This window comes from Octopus bimaculoides, chromosome 20 (assembly GCF_001194135.2).
Source record: "Octopus bimaculoides isolate UCB-OBI-ISO-001 chromosome 20, ASM119413v2, whole genome shotgun sequence".
Classification (NCBI taxonomy): domain Eukaryota; kingdom Metazoa; phylum Mollusca; class Cephalopoda; order Octopoda; family Octopodidae; genus Octopus; species Octopus bimaculoides.
This window is the reverse complement of record NC_069000.1, coordinates 28246026-28266674: the sequence shown is the minus strand read 5'-3', so window position 1 is coordinate 28266674 and position 20649 is coordinate 28246026. Positions and strand designations below refer to the sequence as shown.

At 39.2% G+C, this 20649-nt stretch overlaps 1 protein-coding gene across 1 annotated transcript in view; it reads left to right on the top strand.

Annotated features, from left to right (window-relative positions):
• The window catches only part of LOC106882375 (huntingtin-associated protein 1), a 52635-nt gene that overhangs the window by 6977 nt on the left and 25009 nt on the right, over window positions 1-20649 (top strand). The window contains exons 2-4 of the mRNA XM_014933034.2: window positions 3305-3414; window positions 12600-12674; window positions 15919-15994. Coding sequence (XP_014788520.2) covers window positions 3327-3414; window positions 12600-12674; window positions 15919-15994 — 239 coding nt within the window. The 5' untranslated portion in view covers window positions 3305-3326. The remainder of the gene's footprint in view (window positions 1-3304; window positions 3415-12599; window positions 12675-15918; window positions 15995-20649) is intronic.

Below are 20649 nucleotides of genomic sequence, written 5' to 3'. Positions count from 1 at the left end.
TTTTTTTTTTTTTTTTTTTTGTGCCTTATAATTTAACACACTCGTGTATATATATATAGATGTGTATATATATATATATGTGTGTGTTTATGTATATATATGTGTGTGTTTATATATATATATATGTATGTAGATGTATGTATACAAACACCATCCGAACGTGGCTGATACTAGTCTCACCTGGTTGGCTCTCGTGCTGGTGGCATGTAAAAAGCACCCACTACACTCTCGGAGTGGTTAGTGTTAGGAAGGGCATCCAGCTGTAGAAACATTGCCAGATTAGATTGGAGCCTGGTGAGGCCTCCTGGCTTGCCAGTCCCCAGTCAGACCGTCCAACCCATTCCAGCATGGAAAACGGACGTTAAATGATGATGACAGTGTGGTGCAATTATTCATGGTCCCGCTTATTTGCATAGCTAATAATTGTTCACAGAAATGTAAATATCATCAGTGATTTTTTTGTTTTCTTCATGGCAATATAGGCAATATATACTTTTCATCACTTTTTAAGGCTAATTTATTAATAATAATATACTATATTTACCTGTTTATTGGATGCCCATTTGCAGCTGACGGTCCCTTTGATTAGAATAGTAGGGCATCACATCACTTGATTTTTTTTAGATACAAGTACACTGTATCGTGTATCTTTTATTCCTGCTTTCAATCAATGCTTACTAATTAGTATAGCGACATCTTTCTATTTTACAGACATACACACTCTCTCTCCCTCTCTTGCTGTATTAGTCTCTCAACAACAACAACCTCTCATTGTAGTGAAAGTATATATATTTATATTTATATACATATATTGTTGGGTTAGCAATGACATATCAAATCTATATGCAACATGAGACTGAGCATTAATTTTATACCAGTGCTTTTGTTTAAATCATTGCTACATTTGATCATATACATTGTTTATTTGAACAGGATAATTTTTAAGGCCATGAGCCAATATAGTTGCATTGAAATTAAATTTCTTGCTGGTCTCTCTCTCCCATCCCCCTCTCTCTGTATGTATGGAGAATAGGAAATATCGGTAAAAAGAGTATTTTTGTAATGTACACTAATAGTGATTGAACATTTGATTAATTTTTTATTTTGAGTATTAAATATTATCTAGTTATAAAGTTAATAAAGGTCCCAGCACAGTTCTAATTATGCTTTAAAGAACAAAAGTATTCAGTAATGAAAATGATGGGCCTTGCAGTTATTATGACCCAAAACATTTGAGTCAGGCATATCCTGCTGTTTTAAGTCTGTCACTGTACAATAGTTTAATCCAAGATGCACATTTTGAATAAAAAAAACTGTTTCAGTTGAAGTACCTTTTGATCACAAGTTTTCTCATTTATTGGGCTAAATGACTTTCTTTGGAATTTTTTACTCTTGTCACTTAACCTCAAATCACCTCTGACTGAGCCTAACTATGATAGAATTGATAGTAAACATAAACAATGTTCATTTTTGTTGTAGCAATTGCTTTTGCATATTGCTACCCTTCTTGCCACTCATCTGTGAAATCAAATATGTTGTGTAGTCTCAGATTGGCCTTGAATGAACAAGCTTAGGCAATTCCATATCAGCTCTAATTGAATAGTTCTATCCATACCACTAATGGATTAAAAAATTTCTGCCTGCAGAATTGATGAGATATCTGGAATAGATCATGAGCATCTCCTGTGAATGGGGGATGTAAGATCTGCTCTAGTCACAATTTTACAGCTGTACAGGAAACCAGTGTAGATTCTGACTGATATGCAAAGATATGGATATTGATACTTCTTACTTGTGACTGGACAACAGCAGCTATGGACATACTGGTGCAGGAGATTAATTCAGTCTTGATACATCTAATACAACTTACCTCATCAACCATATTTCTTATGCACAGCCTTTTTCAACTACTGATCGGCTGCCCATGACCCTGAGCCTTGTGGAAGTTCTTGAAAAGACTACCCCTTCTCAGTGAGTTCTGGAAGTGATGTGTATATTATGTTCTCCATCCACATTACAGTGATTTAAATCCATACATTGAACCAAAATTACCTCCCATCATGCACAGTGTTCCCCACCTCTTGCAGACTACTTAATCATGTCATCTTTCTCTCTCTCACATCTTCCTGTCAACTGTATCATGAATATTTAGCTGTTTCTTGCCCCCCCCCCCACCTGCTCTCTTCTGCATCCTTTGGTCTTCCCCAATTCACAGCTCATTGATCATCCACCCTTCAATCCTTTTTTACAGTTGTACTCTGCTTCCTCATCTCCTACTTCCCATACAAACTTGCAAACCAACCACCCATCAACTTCTACTCAGATCTCCCTTGACAGTGGGGGCCACTCAGACATCTCTTCACCACTAGCTCTTGGTAGTTCCTACTGATTGTTTCTTTTTCTTTCCCTCTCTTAGTAAGTGTGACTAGCTATCAGATCTACAAGAACCTGCTGATACCCACCCCCACCCTTCTCATACTTTAACCCCTCATTCTCTAGTATAAAGCTGAACCCCACCTCCCCTGGTATTCATAGCCCTACAAGCTGCATGGCAACCTCAGTGGTGCTGGTGGCATGAAAAAAGCACATTCAGTACACACTGAAGTGCTTGGTGTTAGCAAGGGCATCCAACCATAGAAATTATACGAAAGTAGACATTGGAGCATGATGCAGTCTTTGGACCCATTGGAGCCTGTCGAACCACCCAGCCCCTGCCATAGATGTTAAATGATGATGTTATGTCAACTGTGTTGATTTATTACTCTGAGGATGTCACCATACCAGTATGTGAACTGATCGAAATATTGTTTTCAAATTTTGGCATATGACCAGTAATTTCAGGAAAGGAGGTAAGTCAATTACATCAATTCCAGTATTCAACTGGTACTTGTTTCATCAACTCTGGAAGGATGAAAGGCAAAGCTGACCTCAGCAGAATTTGAACATAAGGACAGACAAAATGCTGCTAAGCATTTTACCCAACATGTTAATGATTCTGCCATTTCACCATATTAGAACTGATTGAATCTGAATGTAAAGACAGATGAAATGCCGCTTAGCATTTTGCCTAGCTTGCTAACAATTCTGCCAGCTCACTACCTTAGAACCAATTGAAATATTTAAAGAGCTGATATCTTGTTTCATGCTCAATCACCCCAACTCCTACACATTCTATTGTTTATATGACTTGTTGTCAGACATATTCTCTCAATCTCTTGTGATCTCTTGTAATTGTTGTTTATGCGTCTTTTGATGATTAACAAGTTATGATGATATTGATATTTATTTTTCTTTCTCTTTGCAGTTGATTCGCTTACTATTCAGTCATGGTTTCACATGAAATTCAAACCCTGTCAGATGAGCAGTTAAGATCAACTCTTGTAGAGTACAATGTAACAGTGGGTCCCATTACAAGTAAGTCTTTTAGTTGTGTCCATATGTTTTGTCTGGTTCAGCCCTGAATGAGCAGAACTATTATGAGAGCCATTCTGGCCATTACCTTCCTGTCTTTTGTTTCAGTTATATTAATCTGGCATTTTAAATGTAAATACCTATGATTTCAGAATGCACTGTTATGCAAATTACACTGGCTACTTTAGCAAGATAAGTCTTGGTTTATATTCAGTATAACTATGTCATCTATCTGTTTGGTATCTCCAAATAGAAATTAAACCAGTCAGGACAATCCTAAAATATTTCTGTTAATAAGATATTTGTTTATGCTTGTTTGCATTAAACACAGCAAGGCTAAAACTGTATATATAATTAACATTAAAAATTTAAGATTATCCAGTTACTAAATCACACTAATGCATTATTAATTCATTGTTCATCAATTGTCTAATGCCTTTTTACTTTTAAGATGATATAGTGTGATATGAGTGGGATTTAGCTATTGAGCAACCATTTAGAGCCTCTTTTTGTTGGTGTGCATGCACATTTGTATATATGTATGAATATGAAAGTCACAAGAATTGTAATGATGTAGACTGGGAGGGATAATATATTTTTGTACATTTGTAGTCCTGGGATTCTTGGTGTGCATATATTTATGTATGCGGATGCATAGGTTATTTGCTATTGCTGCCCTTTTCACCAGTCATCCTCCCCTGTTCTTAATAGGCCACATGATATTGGACATATTGTGTCCAGTAGACTTTACCTTCATCATCTCCTGTATTCCCAATCACTCTACCTACCATTATACTTTTGCATCTTTTCACCCGGTTAGATTTCCAAGGAAGGAATTACTGGCCAATGTATCAAATAAGCCTTCTCTCTCTTTCTCTCTCTCTTTCTCCAGTTTGTTTGCAACAATGTACAATTTTGTCCCCAAAAGAGGTTATCAAAATTACCCACCCCCATGTCATTCCATCACACACACACGCGGCCTCTTTTAGTCCTTACTCTATTTCCTGGGTTATGTTGCCTATGTCATTTCTCACATTACCTTGGCTACACACTTGTCTCAGATTGCTAAGTAATTTTATCACATGTCTGTCTTCTTTGTGTTTCTCACTCTGTAAAGAGGTTAATAAACAAGCAGACATAGAGTTTATAGGAAAGTGGTTATACACCATTAGGTGTACACCCGCTTTCCTATATTAAATTCTAAACAATAACGGAACGCAGAACTCTGTACTATCAACACAACAATATTTATTTATGGAGGAAAATAGGCAGCCTTAAACTGGTTGCTGAGACGTTGGAATGTAGATTGAGCTGTCCCCAGAGTTGGAATGGCCGGCCAGCCGAGAAAGAGGATGAAAAAAGCGGGAACGTTTAGATGTTGAATTCCACGCATGCGTGGATAAAAACGCAGTAATGGCGACTGTACCTTGGCGCCAAATGACGTCACTACAAGTTATGTGTAGCAACTTTTATTCAGTATAGTTTCTTTATTCCTGGATTGCTTTTTAGTCGCACATAAAATAAAAGACCTCAGTGAGAGAAATCAAATACTGGAAACCAACTCAAGGTCAATGACTTAGAAAAAACTGGTCTATTTAGTAAGGGAAGTAGTCTTCCTAATGTGAACTTGACAGAGGGTCCACCCAGTCTTGTTGGCAGCAGTGTGGGATTCAATTGAGAATGTGAAGATGAGGGAAAGGCCTTGGTTCTCGAGGAGTACCTAATGAGATGTTTAAAATATCAAGCAGAGTACAATACTGCCTAATCACCTGTTAGTCAATCAGGTTGTTCAGGAAGGTATATCCAACAAATAGTGTAACAGCATTACAGTCAATTGTTACAAGGGTATAAGAGTTGCCTTATGAGAAGTAATTACAGATGTATCAAATTACTGGACCAGGTTATGAAAGTCAGTGGAAGAGTCATAGCTTAATTAATTAAAAAGAAAGTAAATCTAGATGAGATGCAGCTTGATTTTGTGCTGGAGAGAAACACTACAGATGCTCTTTTTTATCATTTAGCAAAGAGCAAACTGCTGTACTTGGTATTTGTCAACTTGGAGAAAGCCACTAAAAGTGTCTCACTCCCTCATCTGGTAGTTGCTGTGAAAGTAGTAAATGAATGACTCGTGAGAGCTATTCAAGTCATGTACAGAGTTGATAATGAGTACTATGATGACTTTATTGTGTGTGTTGGAGTTCATCAAGATTCAACTATCAGTCTCTTCCTATTTATCCAATCTAGGCCATAACAGAGAAATTTAAGACTGGCTATCCATGGGAGCTGTATACTGATGACATTGTTCTTATACAAGGGTTGGCTGGAAAGTTCTTAGGTTGACCAAGATACTCTCTTTGAATATGACCAAATAAGGTTTATTTTTCAACATAGTCACCCTTGTGGTCCACACATTTCTTCTGTTGGTGTTGCTGTGCTTGGATCCCATTGGTGAAGAAGCTTTCATCTTATTGGACAAAAAAGTCATCAATAGCAGATATGACATCATCATCACTGCGATATTGGCTCCCAGCCAAGTATTTTTTCATGTTAGAGAACAGATGGTAGTCAGATGGGGCCAAATCAGGAGAATAGGCAGGGTGATCAACTAATTCAAAGCCACAGTCACACACAGCAGCCATTGAAAACAAAGACTTGTATGCTGTAGCATTGTCTTGAAGAAGCAAGACCCTTTCATCAGTATTCCTGGCCATTTGGTCTTGATAGCCTTTTGTTACTGCCCCAACAAGTTGGCATAGTACTCTCCATTGATGGTGTGGTCATTTTGCAGATAGCCAATAAGCACAATGCCTTTTGCATCCTAAAAAACTGAGGCCATCACCTTCCCTGCAAATGAAACAAATATGGCCTTCTTTGGAGCAAGTGAGGAGGGGTGTCTGCATTGCATGGATTGTCTCTTTATCTCTGGGTTAAAGTGATGAACCCAACACTCATCCTGGCTTTAGGAAACGTTCAAGGAAACCAGCTGGATCTGCTTCAAACAATACCAAATTTTCTGATGATGTGATCAGGCATCAGAAGATGTAGTACCCACCAAGTAGAAACCTTTGTCATGCCAAGTTAGAATATTCTCAACTCTATCATATCATGGGATATAATAAAAGCATTGGCTATTTGCTTTATAGACAATCACCTGTCATCCTTCACCATGTGGTGAACATGATCAATGTTTATGTTGGTGGTGGAAGTTGTAGGACATCCAGACCTTGGGTCACCTTCAAGATTCTATTCCCATCCTAAATTCAGCTGCCCATTTTTGAACTGTTGTCATCCCCTAATGTAGCAACTATGCCAGCATGTCTGTCCTTGGAGACTAAACCCATTTTCTGTCGGTACTTGATAACATCACAGTGCAAATTTTTGTCCATTTTCAAAAGAAGTCTCTACTAGTTACTTTTGAAGTTTTTGAACAGTCTGTTGTCATTTTAACTGGAAAGAAACAGTGCAGTTATTAATAAGTAGAGTTGAAATTTAATGCATTCAAGATTTCACAGTTCCATCACTCCTTCATAGTCAGCCTATGAACTTTTCATCCCACCCTCGAAACTGAAACTGTAGAAATAAAAGTCCAGATGTGGACATAAAGCCTGTCATTAAAGGGTCTTAAAGTTAATTTAGCAAAGACCAAAGTTCTAGTTAGCAGGAAAACAGACAGAACACTAATCTCTTTAGATAATCAACCCTGTTCAATACTCTTTTACTTGTTTCAATCATTTGACTGCAGCCATGCTGGAGCACCGCCTTTAGTCGAGCAAATCGACCCCAGGACTTATTCTTTGGAAGCCTAGTACTTATTCTATCAGTCTCTTTTTGCCGAACTGCTAAGTTACGGGGATGTAAACACACCAGCATCGGTTGTCAAGCGATGATGGGGGGACAAACACAAACACATACATATATACGACGGGCTTCTTTCAGTTTCCGTCTACCAAATCCACTCAGAAGGCTTTGGTTGGCCCAAGGCTATAGTAGAAGACACTTGCCCAAGGTGCCACACAGTGGGACTGAACCCGGAACCATGTGGTTGGTGCAAATTAAATCATACAAGAGGTGTAGTAGATTCACAGGAAGTTTAGCAGAGAAAGTAGATTTCATGGCAGATGCATAGGTGCAATAAATACAAAGAGCATGTGGGAAATATATTTTTCGGCAACGCCTAGAAGGATCTGTAGAGGGAGTAGACAGCTTCTGTACCTTGGTAATAATTAGCAGGAGGTGAGGATGTGCTGAAACTATAGTTGCTAGAGTAAAAACTGGCTGGAGAAAGTTGAGAAAACTATTACTCCTGTTAGCAACAAAAAGCCTTTCTCCCAGAGTGAATGGCAGATTGTATGATGCCAGCATACGAACAGCAATGCTGTGTGGTTGTGAAACTTTGACAGCGAATGCAGAGGACATGCAAAACTAGAAAGAAATGAAGCTAGCATGCTCTGCTGGATGATGTGGATAATGATACATGATCTTTGCACAGTTTCTGATTTGTAGAAAACCATGTCATGAATACCATGTAGTTGCAAGACACTTTTTAACTGCACAGTCATCTCTGTGCCTCTCATATAAGTAATATATGTGGAATCACTTTGAGAGACCATCAGAGGGTATTATCAGCCAGTGAGTGAACCTCTCTATGTTTCTTTGACCTGATAAAAATAAAGAGCAAATCGCAATCTATTATCTGAAGAAAAATCTCTCTAACATTTGTAAACATTCTCGTCTTTTTTTCTCATACTTGCCATTATTTCTCCAATGATAAAGTCTCTCTATTTCTCTCTGACTCACTAGTGTCTTTCTATCATGGCTGCTATTTCTTGAGGTGGAGCTGGTCTTTTAATTGGCCGCTTCCATCTGGAGATTATAAAAAGCCTTTCGCACATGGTTTTTCAAATTTCACATTACTTGTTCTGCTGCTGACACTATTATTCCATGTGAAATGACCAGCTAAGCTAAAAAAATTTATCTAATTTTAATCGCTCATCATTCATTCATTCACCTAACTCATAATACTAACCGACATGTTTCCATACTTTGCCAGGATTTCCCCAGAGATCTCTCCCTCTCTCTCTCTAAAATTTGTAAACCTTCTCACTTTGTTTTATAACTTATGTCTTTCTCATACTAGCCATGATTTCTCCAGCAATAAAGTCTTTCAAGTTTCTCTCTCTCTGCATCACTAGTGTCTTTCTATCGTGACTGCTGTTTCATGAGGTGAAGTTGGCCATTACTTGTCCGCAATGCACCCACTCATTCCTGCCCTCACCACCTATACTGGAAACCCCTACAAGGCTCTGCCTCATTTCTGTATCAGAAGACTTGCATAGCTCCACCCCACTCCAACAATCATCCACTCTACTGCATGTGCCAAAAAAAGATGTATTACTTAGTAAATTAACAAACCACCTACCCCTTTCTCTCTAATATAATGGACTAACCAATAGCGGCTCACTTAATTTCAACATTAACCTATTTATGTTTGCAGCAATAACGCTTATATTTACAATGCTCATAACACTTATATTTACAATGCTTACATTACACTCCTTCCCAATTGGGGGTAACAATTTTAACATGTTTGAATGATGGTAGGTTAGAGCGAGAACAGCTGATGTGACCTTCTTTTCAGGTACTCCCCTTCCCATATTCCCTCCCACATCCTTTTCCCAGTTTTCAGAGTGGGCACTGTCAATATAGGCACAGTGAAAGGTAGGTCTAGCAAGATTGTTGAGATGCTTGAACAGAGGCATGTTGATGTACGTTACATTCAAGAGGTAAGGTGGAGAGGAGCTTCAGCCAGGTTCCTCACCGGCAAAGCACATAGGTATAAAATCTGGGAACGTAACGGGGTAGGTGGTGTGGGCATACTTCTTGCAGAGAAATGGGTGGATAAGGTCATATAGGTAGTCAAAGTATGTGATAGAGTACTTAAGCTCAGGCTAGTCTTGCAGTATAGTATAATGACAATTATCTCTGTCTACGCACCCTCCCCACAAGTGGGCCTACCAAATGAACAAAAGGACCACTTTTATGATATTCTTCTGCAGGCTACCTCAACGACAAACGACAATGATATCTTGTTCATGGCTGGGGATTTCAATGAGGATGTCAGGCAGCAGCCTGGTATCTTCCATGGTGTACACAGAGGCCATGGAATTGATTTCCAAAACGAAGAGGGGACAAGGCTACTGGAATTTTGTGATGTGAATAACCTATTAATCTGCAACATCAACTTCAGGAAGCCAGTTAGCCACCTGATAGCCTACCAATCAAGTGACAATGCTAGCCAGATCGATTACATTCTCACCAGACAGTGAGATGCATGGTTGCTCCTGAATACAAAGACCTTCCCTGGTGAAGAATGTACTCCCCAGCATAGACTAGTCATTAGTGACTTTAGCGTCCAGGCCAGAAGGGTGTCAAGAAGCAGACCAATCTGGAAAAAAATTTTGCAGCTTAAGGATCCTTCACATGGTCAGGGATTTAGGGACATCCTGATTGAGAAATTTGATGAGGAGCTACAGACTTGTAACATTGAGGGCAACTGGGAATTCTTGTGGGGCAGCTTGCTCAGTGCCACAGACCAATGGTGCAAAGTCTCATCTAGACCTAGGGTGACGTGGTTGTGGAATGATGCTGGAGATAAGGCCATTAGAACAAAGAAACAGGCCTGGATAGCAGGGAACTGTATCAGATAGCCAGAAGGGAAGCTAGGAGGCAAGTATATCTAGCCAGGGAAGAAGCAGAAAAGAAGTTTGCCTATGTGAGGACCAAAGACTTGAAGTGTTTTGGATTGCAAGATAGTGTGTGATAGAAAATTGTGATGTCATAGGAGAGAAATGTATCTGTGGATGATGGCTCACTTGCATTTAATGATTCTGTAAAAAAAAAAAGAGGCTTGGAAATGCCATTCTGAAAGACTGCTGAATGTAGAGAATGAATGGAAGGAAGAGAGTCTGCCAGATATTGCCCCCACTGAGGGACCAGCTATCTGAATTGAGAGTACCTTGGTACATAATGCAATTAAGGATATGAAGACGGGGAAAGCCCCTGGCCCATCAAGGATCACCACTGAGATACTTAAAATACCTGGCAGTGTGGGTTATGTTCTAGTCACCCATATTGTAAATCAGGTGGTACATGAAGGAGTCATACACAATAACTTATGTAGCAGCACCATAAAAAACTGCTACAAAGGTAAAGGTGGTGCCTTAGAAATAATTAGAGGTATCAAATCATTGGATCAGGTGATGAAAGTTACAGAGCAGGTCATAGCCCAACTAATTAGGGAGAGAGTTAGTCTAGATGAGATGCAGTTTGGTTTTGTGCCAGGGAGAAGCACCACTGATGCTATATTTCTGGTAAGGCAGCTGCAGGAAAAATACATAGCCAAAGATAAACCTCTGTACTTGGCTTTTGTTGACTTGGTGAAAGCCTTTGACAGGGTCCCCCGATCCCTTATCTGGTGGTCAATGCGGGGATAGACAAGTGGGTGGTTAGAGTTATACAAGTCATGTGCTGTCACTAAGGTGAGCAAAGAATTCAGGGTAGAAGTAGGGGTTCACCAAGGATTGGTCCTCACCCCCACACTCTCTTCATCGTAATCCCCCAGGCAATAACAGAGGGATTGAAGACAGGCTGTTCCTGCGATCTTCTCTATGCTGATGACTTTGTTCTTATAGCTGAATCACTACAAGAACTAGAGAAGTTTCAGGTGTATGGAAGCAAGGACTAGAATTGAAGGGCCTTAGAGTTAACCAAGTAAAAACCAAAATCTTAGTAAGTAGGAAGGCAGACAAATCACAAATCCCTTCAGGTAGATGACCCTGCTCAGTCTATAGAAAAGGCATAGGGAGAAACTATGCACACATAAGAGGTGCAGCAGTATCAGAGGAAGGTTAACAGAGAAAATAGCTTTAGTGTGTGGAAGATACACAAGTACAATAAACACAGAGAATATACAGAAAATAGACTCCATCAACTGCTAGGGGTGGGGAGTGAGTTAGAGGTAGTAGACAGCTTCGTTTTCTAGGTGACCAAGTTAGTAGCGGAGGTGGATCCTATGAGACTGTAGCTGTGAGAATAAGAAGAGGCTTGGCAAAGTTCAGAGAGCTCCTACCTCTGCTGGCAACAAATGGTCTCTCCCTCAGAGGGAAAGGCAGATTGTATGATGCCTGTATCTGAACAGCTATGCTACATGGCAGTGAAACATGGGCTGTGACAGCTGAGGACACATGTAGGCTTGAAAGAAATGAAGCCAGTATGTTTCGCTGGATGTGCAATGTCAGTGTACTTGTATGACAGAGTTTAAACATCTTGAGAGAAAAGTTGGGCATAAGAGGTATCAGATGTGGTATGCAAGAGAGATGACTGTGCTGGTATGGTCATGTGATATATATGGACATGGGCAACTTTGTAAAGAAGTGCCATTCTCTAACTGTGGAGGGAACCTGTGGCTGAGGTAGACGCAGGAAGACATGGGACGAGGTGGTGAAGCATGATGTTCAAACTTCGGGCCTCATGGTGGTAATAACCAGTAACTGAAACCTTTGGCAATATGCTGTGCTTGAGAGGACCTGTCAAGCCAAGTGAAATTGTAGTCATGGCCGATGTTGGTGTCACATAACTGGCACCTGTGCCAGTAGCACACAAAAAGCCCCTTAGGAGCATTGAGTCTCACAGAGGCAAGGTGGCTGATGCCAGTGGCACATGAAAAGCACCTTTTGAGTATTGCGCCTCACAGAGACAATTACAAATGACCGAGCCCTTTGGCATTATGCTGTGCTTGAGAAGACCCATCAAGCCAAGTAAAATCAGTCACTGCAGATACTGGTGGCATGCAAATTGCACCTGTGCCTGTGGCACATAAAAACACCCATTACACTCTCAAAGTGATTGGCATTACGAAGGGAATCTAGGCATAGAAATCTTGCTAAATCACACTGGAGTCTGGTGCAACCTTCCAGTTTTCCAACCCATGCCAGCATGGACAACAGAGATTAAATAATTATGATGAATGATGTCCTATTTTTCTTGCACATCTGAAAAAGCCAAGTTGTTCACAGCTGGAATGCCTTTGATTATATAAGCCTGTTCAACTCTAGTAGAGATTATGAGGCATTACCATGTATTGTATGTATTTCCTTTTAAAGTAAATTTTTTTATGTGTTATTTTTCAGAAACCACTCGGAAACTGTATGAAAGAAAGCTAGCACGGTTGTGGCAACAATTACCGGCTATAACATTATTTTCTGGTAATTAATCTTTATTTTCTCTCAACTGTGATTTGATGTAGATTTGGCTGCTATTTATAGCATGTTGAGCGACTACATAGAAATTCCTTTGTTGGTTTGAATGACTAGAGCAATGGAGAATTGGACATATCTGTTTAAATGCATTTAAGTGTTAGAATAAAGAATCCCCTTTGAATTTGGGAGTTAGTTAACTTATACTATTCTAAAATCACTGAGCCCCACCGCCACCCCACCCAATTTTTCTAAATCTGAAACCGGTAAATAAAGTTACCATACAGCATGGTGCCATTTCATGATTGCTTAACCTGATAAGATTAGCAACCAAATTTCCACCAGCCTATTCTATCTGTAAAGAAGGGAGTGTTATATTAGAAAACATAAGTGGGGAAGGTGGAGAGAGAATTGTCACAGCTGGAACATCTTTAATAATAGGTCTGCTTATTACGGTCTAACTTGGGGGTTAAACAACAATCTTTCTGTGATACCCATCAGTTTCACTATTTATGTTCATATTTTCTATCATTGGTTCCTTAGACTGTCAACACACCTTTTCCACTCTGCATCAGATGTCTGTACCAGTATAGTCACATCTCTAGTATACATCTACTTATATTTATATTGTGCAACTACTGTTTAAGCTAATTTGAACTCTGCTCTTCAAGATGGATAGCTTTATACATCCAACATATAAAGCTCAGTTCATTTCTTCCCAATCTCTGCCTATTTTGACAGTAACCCTACCTCATTATGATGTAGCACCACTTTTTTATACATACTTCATACTGCTCTGTGCATATGAGTGGTTTGTATTGTCATCACCAGAGGTGGTAACGATAAAGGTCTATGAATTTTCTTCTATAGGCACAGGTGTGGCTATGTGGTAAGTAGCTTCCTTATCAACCACATGGTTCTGGGTTCAGTGTGTGGCACCTTGGGCAAGTGTCTTCTACTATAGCTTCGGGCCGACCAAAGCTTTGTGAGTGGATTTGGTAGATGGAAACTGAAAGAAGCCCGCCATATGTATGTGTGTCTGTGTTTGTCCCCTCAAAATTGCTTGACAACCAATGTTGCTGTGTTTACATCCCTGTAACTTAGCGGTTCGGCAAAAGAGAGCAATAGAATAAGTACTAAGGCTTACAATGAAGTTGACTAAAGGCGGTACTCCAGCATGGCCGCATTCAAATGACTGAAACATGTAAAAGAATAAATGAATAAAATATGCTAGCTTTCATTCTCTCATTACATCTATTCTCAGCATTAATTACAGAATTTTCAATTATATCTACTAAACTAAGAAGTTGATGTATTGGCTTGGAACAAAAGTGTATACTGTTTTTTAAGTAAAGTTTAAAAACAACATTTAGACATTTGTATGTAGCTTTATTCAACCATAGATTTCCCATTTTGTTCCACTACCTGTCACTGTCTTTGAGGCAGTTTCATGATCCCATCCTTCTAGAACTTGGCATCTTTCTTGGTCATGAACTTGCCTAAGTGGTTTTTACAGTCTTCTGAAGAATTGAAGTTCTTCTCATTAGAGAATTTTGTACAGATGGAAATAAATGATAGTCTGAACGTGCAAGATTAAGTGAGTATGATGGGTGTGGTAGGACATTCCAGCCAAGCTGTACTGATTTCTGTCAGATCTGCAAAGGAACAGGACTAGCATTGACCTGAAGGAAAGTGACACCCTCTGATTGACCAATTCTGGATTTTTTTCATTAGAATGCTTCATTTAAGCAGCTTAATTGGAAACTAATTGTTCAATGTCTGATTTTGCAGAAGTAGTTTGTAATACACAGTGCCTTTCCAATCCCATTAAATACAGAGTGTCACCTCCTTTGGATTAGTGTCCAGCTTTAGGATTGATTGAAGGTAGTTCCTTTTATTTTCTCCAGGACTATTTTGTTCCACATTATTGTAAACAAACCATTTTCCAATACCTGTTCCCCCTCCCCCTTTCTACAAAAATAGGCTTTTGTTGAGTTTGGGCAGAGAATCACAGATGGAACTGCATTCCATTAAATTTTTTTTTGTTAAATTATGAGGCACCTAAACCTCTTAGTGATTCATGTATCCACGTGTTTTTAAATACCTTATAACACTCATATGAGATGTGTGGAGGATCTCAGTGATGTGTCATGTGGTCCGGATTATTTTCAACTAGCATTTCAATCTGGATATCATTAATGACTGTAGGCCTGCCAGAATATTCATTTTTTTCAAAATTAAAATTTATTCCCCTAAACCTAGCAAACTGCTTGGTCTTCTCAGTTATTGCACCATCTCCATAAGTTGCACATATCTTGTTAGCACAACATGTTTTCCTTTCCAGTAATAAGAGCTTCAAATGATGAAATTGTGTCTCATTTTCTCCTATTTTAACTTAAAAACAATAAAAGTAAACTATCCATACAATAGTATAGAAAGATGTGTTGAAATACCCCCCTTTCAGAAAATATGTCATATGCTTCTGTCACCTGAGAAATGTAAATGCGTTTCAATGCCACCAATTGAAAAACAGTACAGACTTTTGATTCAGCACAATATATTATTTTATGGGTGTCTATTCTGCTAATTATTTTTGTGGAATTCTAGTTTTCTGTTAGAGATTCCCTTTGACTTTTGTGTGTTCATTGTTTACTTACAACTTTCTTCTATAAAATAATATATGATGCATTGGGATTTTGTACTTTGGATCCTTGGCTCTTTCAATCTAAATGTAATTGTTATCTTTTTATAATTACACCAAAATTGCAAGCATTACAGGTGATGGCAAAATTTCAGCATGCCAAACATGCAACATGAGTTAGATTTAAGCTTGAGATGGTTTCACATTTTACCTTTTTACTACCTAAGACCACCTCTGGTTCTATAATACAAACCACTTTAAGTGGATCTAAATTAAAATATTCCATCAAATTTGTTATTTTCAAAATTAATTGAAACAGGATGGTGTATTTCAATAGAAATATGATTGCAAAAAGGTTAATGCAATTTTGGGGTCGGCACAATATCATAGCTTTTGAACTGACTTTTCCATGCCTTATTTGATGACATTAAGTTAGAGAACATTTTATTTTGTAAAACCCAACATTTGAAAAATATGCTACAAATTTATTGTTCCATATTTCTATATTATATTGATGATGGTTAATTTTTATTTTATTATAGAAAACATTGGATATCTTGATTAGAATTTGGTTTTGCTGAAAAGATGTTTTTTTTTGTTTGTTTTTTTTAGATGAAAAGGATGATGAGGAAGAGGAAGAGGATGAAAAGGATGATGAGGAAGAGGAAGAGGAAGAAGAGACAAAACAGTAACAATTTTTTTTTATGGCTTTCTTTTCAAATAATTTAAAAACAAATTGTAATGTTCTGTTTTTCATTCATGTTTACGAGTTTGTCATATGATTTCAGATAGGATACATTGCAATGGTTTTTCAATGATTTCTACAGGTAGGCATGAAAACTAAGAACTTTGAAAAAGAAGGAAATTAGAAGTGCGTTATTCATGACCTTTTCAAATACATCTGATTAATACAAGTTTAGTGAAATGATATAACTGAGAACCTAAACTCAGTAGCAGACTTATTGCTGGTGCTTGATCCTCTGTCTTTTTCCTTTTTTTATCCCTTTTATTCATGTTGATGGTGATCTTTGTTTTCCTAATTTCTAAAGATTATCATCATCGTTTAATGTCCATCTTCCATGATGGTTCACAGGAGCTGGCCAGGTCAAAAAACTACCCTATACTATTGTGTCTATTTTGGTAGGGTTTTTATGGCTGGATGCCCTAACTAACACCAATGACTCTGCAGAGTGGTTGGTGTTGGTGTACTTTTTACATGGTACTAGCACAGGCGAGATTAGTTTTGGCATGATTTTTACAGCTGGATACCCTTCCAAATGCCAACCACTTTACAGTGTGGACTGGATACTTTTTATGTGGAACCAGTACTGGCAGGGTCACCAAGTAACTCGCAAGACAAGGAATTATGAGAGGGGAAGGTGCATTTGGGGAGGGGAAGTCATGTCAGAGTTAGAGGGTGACAAAGAGACAGATGCAGAAACAGGTGTCTTGCTATAATGGAGACGGCATTGGGGGAGATGATCTGATTTCAGATGATGAAAGGTTAGAGAGTAACAGAAATAGGTGTCTTGCTATAGAGGAGGTACATGGTTACCCAGCCAGGGGAAAGAGAGAGAGAGTAGGAAACAACAAAAGTGTAAGAGAGAGCTGGAGAGAGATGGTGAAGTGCCTGGGTATACTCACAAGTAACAAGGATCAGAACATAGATGTGATGGTGGAGTAAAGAAAAGAGAGACACGAAGGTTGTAATATACACAGTCAGGTGTTGTCAAGAAGGTGCAAGCAGGGAGTGTGGATTGCAGTGACTGTCGCAAACCTGGGTAGAGGGCAGTGGTTTCAATTCATGCTGTGGCGATAGAATAAAGCTGTTAGCATTTTGTTTTAGTTGGAGGGGCAGAATTTTGGTTTAAGCACCCCATATATCCCCTTGTAACTTTTCTATTTTTTGGAATTTTCAGAAAAGTTTCGTGAATTTATCTTCTACACATGGGAATTCAAAAGATTATGCAAATTAAGTTTTTGTGTGTGATTTAGGTAATTTAGCTGTTGCTTTTAGCACATTGCACAGCCACCTTGATACGTTCCTCATTTCGTTGTCACTATGATGTATTGATATTGTTCAAGAGTAGTCCATTGCTGGAATTTAAGCTAAAAGTTCTGAGTGTCTGTATTTAAAAAAAAAAAAAATTGTTAAGTGGGAAATACACTTTGTTGTATATTTTTTAATTGGAGTTTAAAATATGGACAGTCCGAGTTTTTGGCTCAAATCCCATCCTTGGGTGCATCATCATTACACTAAATGTGTATCAGACTGCCAAAAGGGAAGCTCGGAGACAGGTTTATTTAGCCAGAGGGGAAGCAGATAAAAGATTTACCAATGTTTTGCACTGTGAGGACCAAAGACTTGAGGTATTTTGTGTTGCAAGACAGTGTGTGAGAGAGAATCGTGATGTCATAGGAGAGAAATGTGTCCACATGGTTGATGATTCACTTGCACTAAATGAGGCTGCAAAGAAAGAGGTTTGGAGACGCCACTATGAAAGGTTGCTCAATAAAGAAAATGAATGGGAGGAAGAGAGTCTGCCAAATGTCGACCCAACAGAGGGACCAGCTATCCTAATTGACAGTACCATGGTAGATAAAGCAACTAAGAGTATGAAGACAGGGAAAGACCCCGGCCCATCAGGAATCACTGCGAAGATGCTCAAAATATCTGGCAGTGTCGGCTATAGCCTAGTCACCCATATTACAAACCAGGTGATACACGAAGGAGTCATACCCAATGACTGGTGTAGCAGCACCATAGTCAACTGCTACAAATAATTACAGAGGTATCAAGTTGTTGGATCAGGTAATGAAGGTCACGGAGAGGGTCATAGCCCAACTAATTAAGGAGATAGTTAGTCTAGATGAGATGCAGTTTGGGTTCATGCCAGGGAAAAGCACCACTGATGCTATATTTCTAGTAAGGCAGCTGCAGGAGAAATACCTAGCCAAAGATATACCTCTGTACCTGGCTTTTGTTGACATGGAAAAAGCCTTTGATAAGGTCCCCCGTTCCCTTATCTGGTAGTCAATGAGGAAACTAGAGATAGATGAATGGTTAGTGAGAGCTGTGCAATCCATGTACAGAGACGCTGTCAGTAAAGTGAGGGTTGGTAACAAGTACAGTGAAGAATTCCGGGTAGAGGTAGGTTCAGTCCTCAGGCCCCTCCTATTTATCATAGTCCTCCAGGCAATAACAGGAATTCAAGACAGGATGCCCCTGGGTGCTCCTCTATGCTGATGACCTTGCTCTAATTGCTGAGTCACTATCAGAACTAGAGAAAAAGTTTCAGGTGTGGAAGCAAGGATTAGAGTCAACTTGGCTAAAACCAAAGTCCTAATAAGTAGGAAGGCAGACAAACCACAAATCCCTTCAGGTAGATGGCCCTGCTTGATTTGTAGAAAAGGCGTAGGTAGAAACTCTATAAGATGTACCCAGTATAAACTATGGACACATAAGAGGTGCAACAGTATCAAAGGAAGGCTAACTGGGAAGATAGTTTTTGAATGTGGCAGATGCTCAGGAGCAATAGACACTGAAAATGTGCAGAGAACAACTCCTACATTCCAGGGAGAAAAACTAGAAGTAGTTGATAACTTCTGTTACCTAGGTGACCAAGTCAGTAGTGGGGAAGGGTGCTCTGAAAGTGTAGCTGCTAGAATAAGAATAGCCTGGGCAAAGTTCAGAGAGCTCCTAGCTCTGCTGGTGACAAAGGGCCTCTCGCTAAGAGTAAAAGGCAGACTGTATGACGCATGTGTACATACAGCCATGCTTCATGGCAATGAAACATGGGCCGTGACTGCTGAGGACATGCATAAGCTTGCAAGGAATGAAGCCAGTATGCTCCGCTGGATGTGTAATGTCAGTGTGCATACTTGACAGAGTATAAATGCCTTGAGAGAAAAGTTGGACCTGAGAAGCATCAGATTTGGTGTGCAAAAGAGACGACTGCATTGGTCATGTGATATGAATGGATGAGGATAGTTGTGTGAAAAAGTGTTACACCCTAGTGGTTGAAGGAAACTGTGGAAGAGGTAGACCTAGGAAGACCTGAGATGAGGTGGTGAAGCACAACCTTCAAACATCAGGCCTCACCGAGGCAATGACTAATGACCGAGATGTTTGGAAATTTGCTGTGCTTGAGAAGACCCTGCAAGCCAAGTGAGACCATAGCCTGTGGCCTATGCCAGTGGTGTAACCAGCCCACTTATGCATACCTTTCCTTCATTGGACACTGAACTCTGCTTGCGAAGACCTGGCTCCTGTGCAGGTGGCATGTAAAAACACCATTTGAGCGTGGCCGTTGCCAGTACCACCTGACTGGCCCTCGTGCTGGTGGAATGTAAAAGCACCCACTACACTCTCTGTAGGGAAGGGCATCCAGCTGCAGAAACTCTGCTAGATCAGATTGGAGCCTGATGTAGCCATCTGGTTCGCCAGTCCTCAGTCAAACCGTCCTGCCCATGCTAGCATGGAAAGCGGACGTTAAACGATGAGGATCATGGTGATGTATTTATGGGGAGAAAAATATTGAAAAATATTAATACATGCCAGTGACAAAAAAAAACAAAGAAGGCATCAGTTGGTTGTGAGATATACTAAAAATAACAGTTAAATTTTTTTCCATTATCATTTGAACCCTCATATGTAGAAAACAAATTCACAAAAATTTTCTGAAAATTCCAAAACATAGAAAAAAGTATATGCAAACTGATTTAAGTGATGATAAATAACACCAATATTATATTTATCAATATTGAATTAAAGCAATTGTAAATTTCTTTTCTTAGAACATATGTTAAAATACGAGTTATAGATTTGTAAACTTACTGTTATCCTAAAAAACTAGCTCAGAGATCAATCTTGCAAAAATATGTTGAAATCAGCTAGAACTGGGATATTTCTTGTGTGAATTCTCTCTCTCCTATATATATTTTCTTTTACTTGTTTTAGTCATTTGTCTGTGGCCATGCTGGAGCACTGCCTTCAGTCGAACAAATCGACCCCAGGACTTATTCTTTGTAAGCCTAGTACTTATTCTATCGGTCTCTTTTGCCTAACTGCTAAGTTACAGGAACGTAAACATACCAACAAGCAATGGTGGGGGTACAAACACACACGCACACACACATATATATATATGACAGGCTTCTTTCAGTTTCCATCTACCAAATCAACTCACAAGGCTTTGGTTGACCTGAGGCTATAGTAGATGACACTTGCCCAAGGTGCCATGCAGTGGGACTGAACCCGGAACCCTGTGGTTGGTGTGGTTCTTCTTTGGGATTTGTTTTTTACAAACGAGATATATATATATATATATATATATATATATA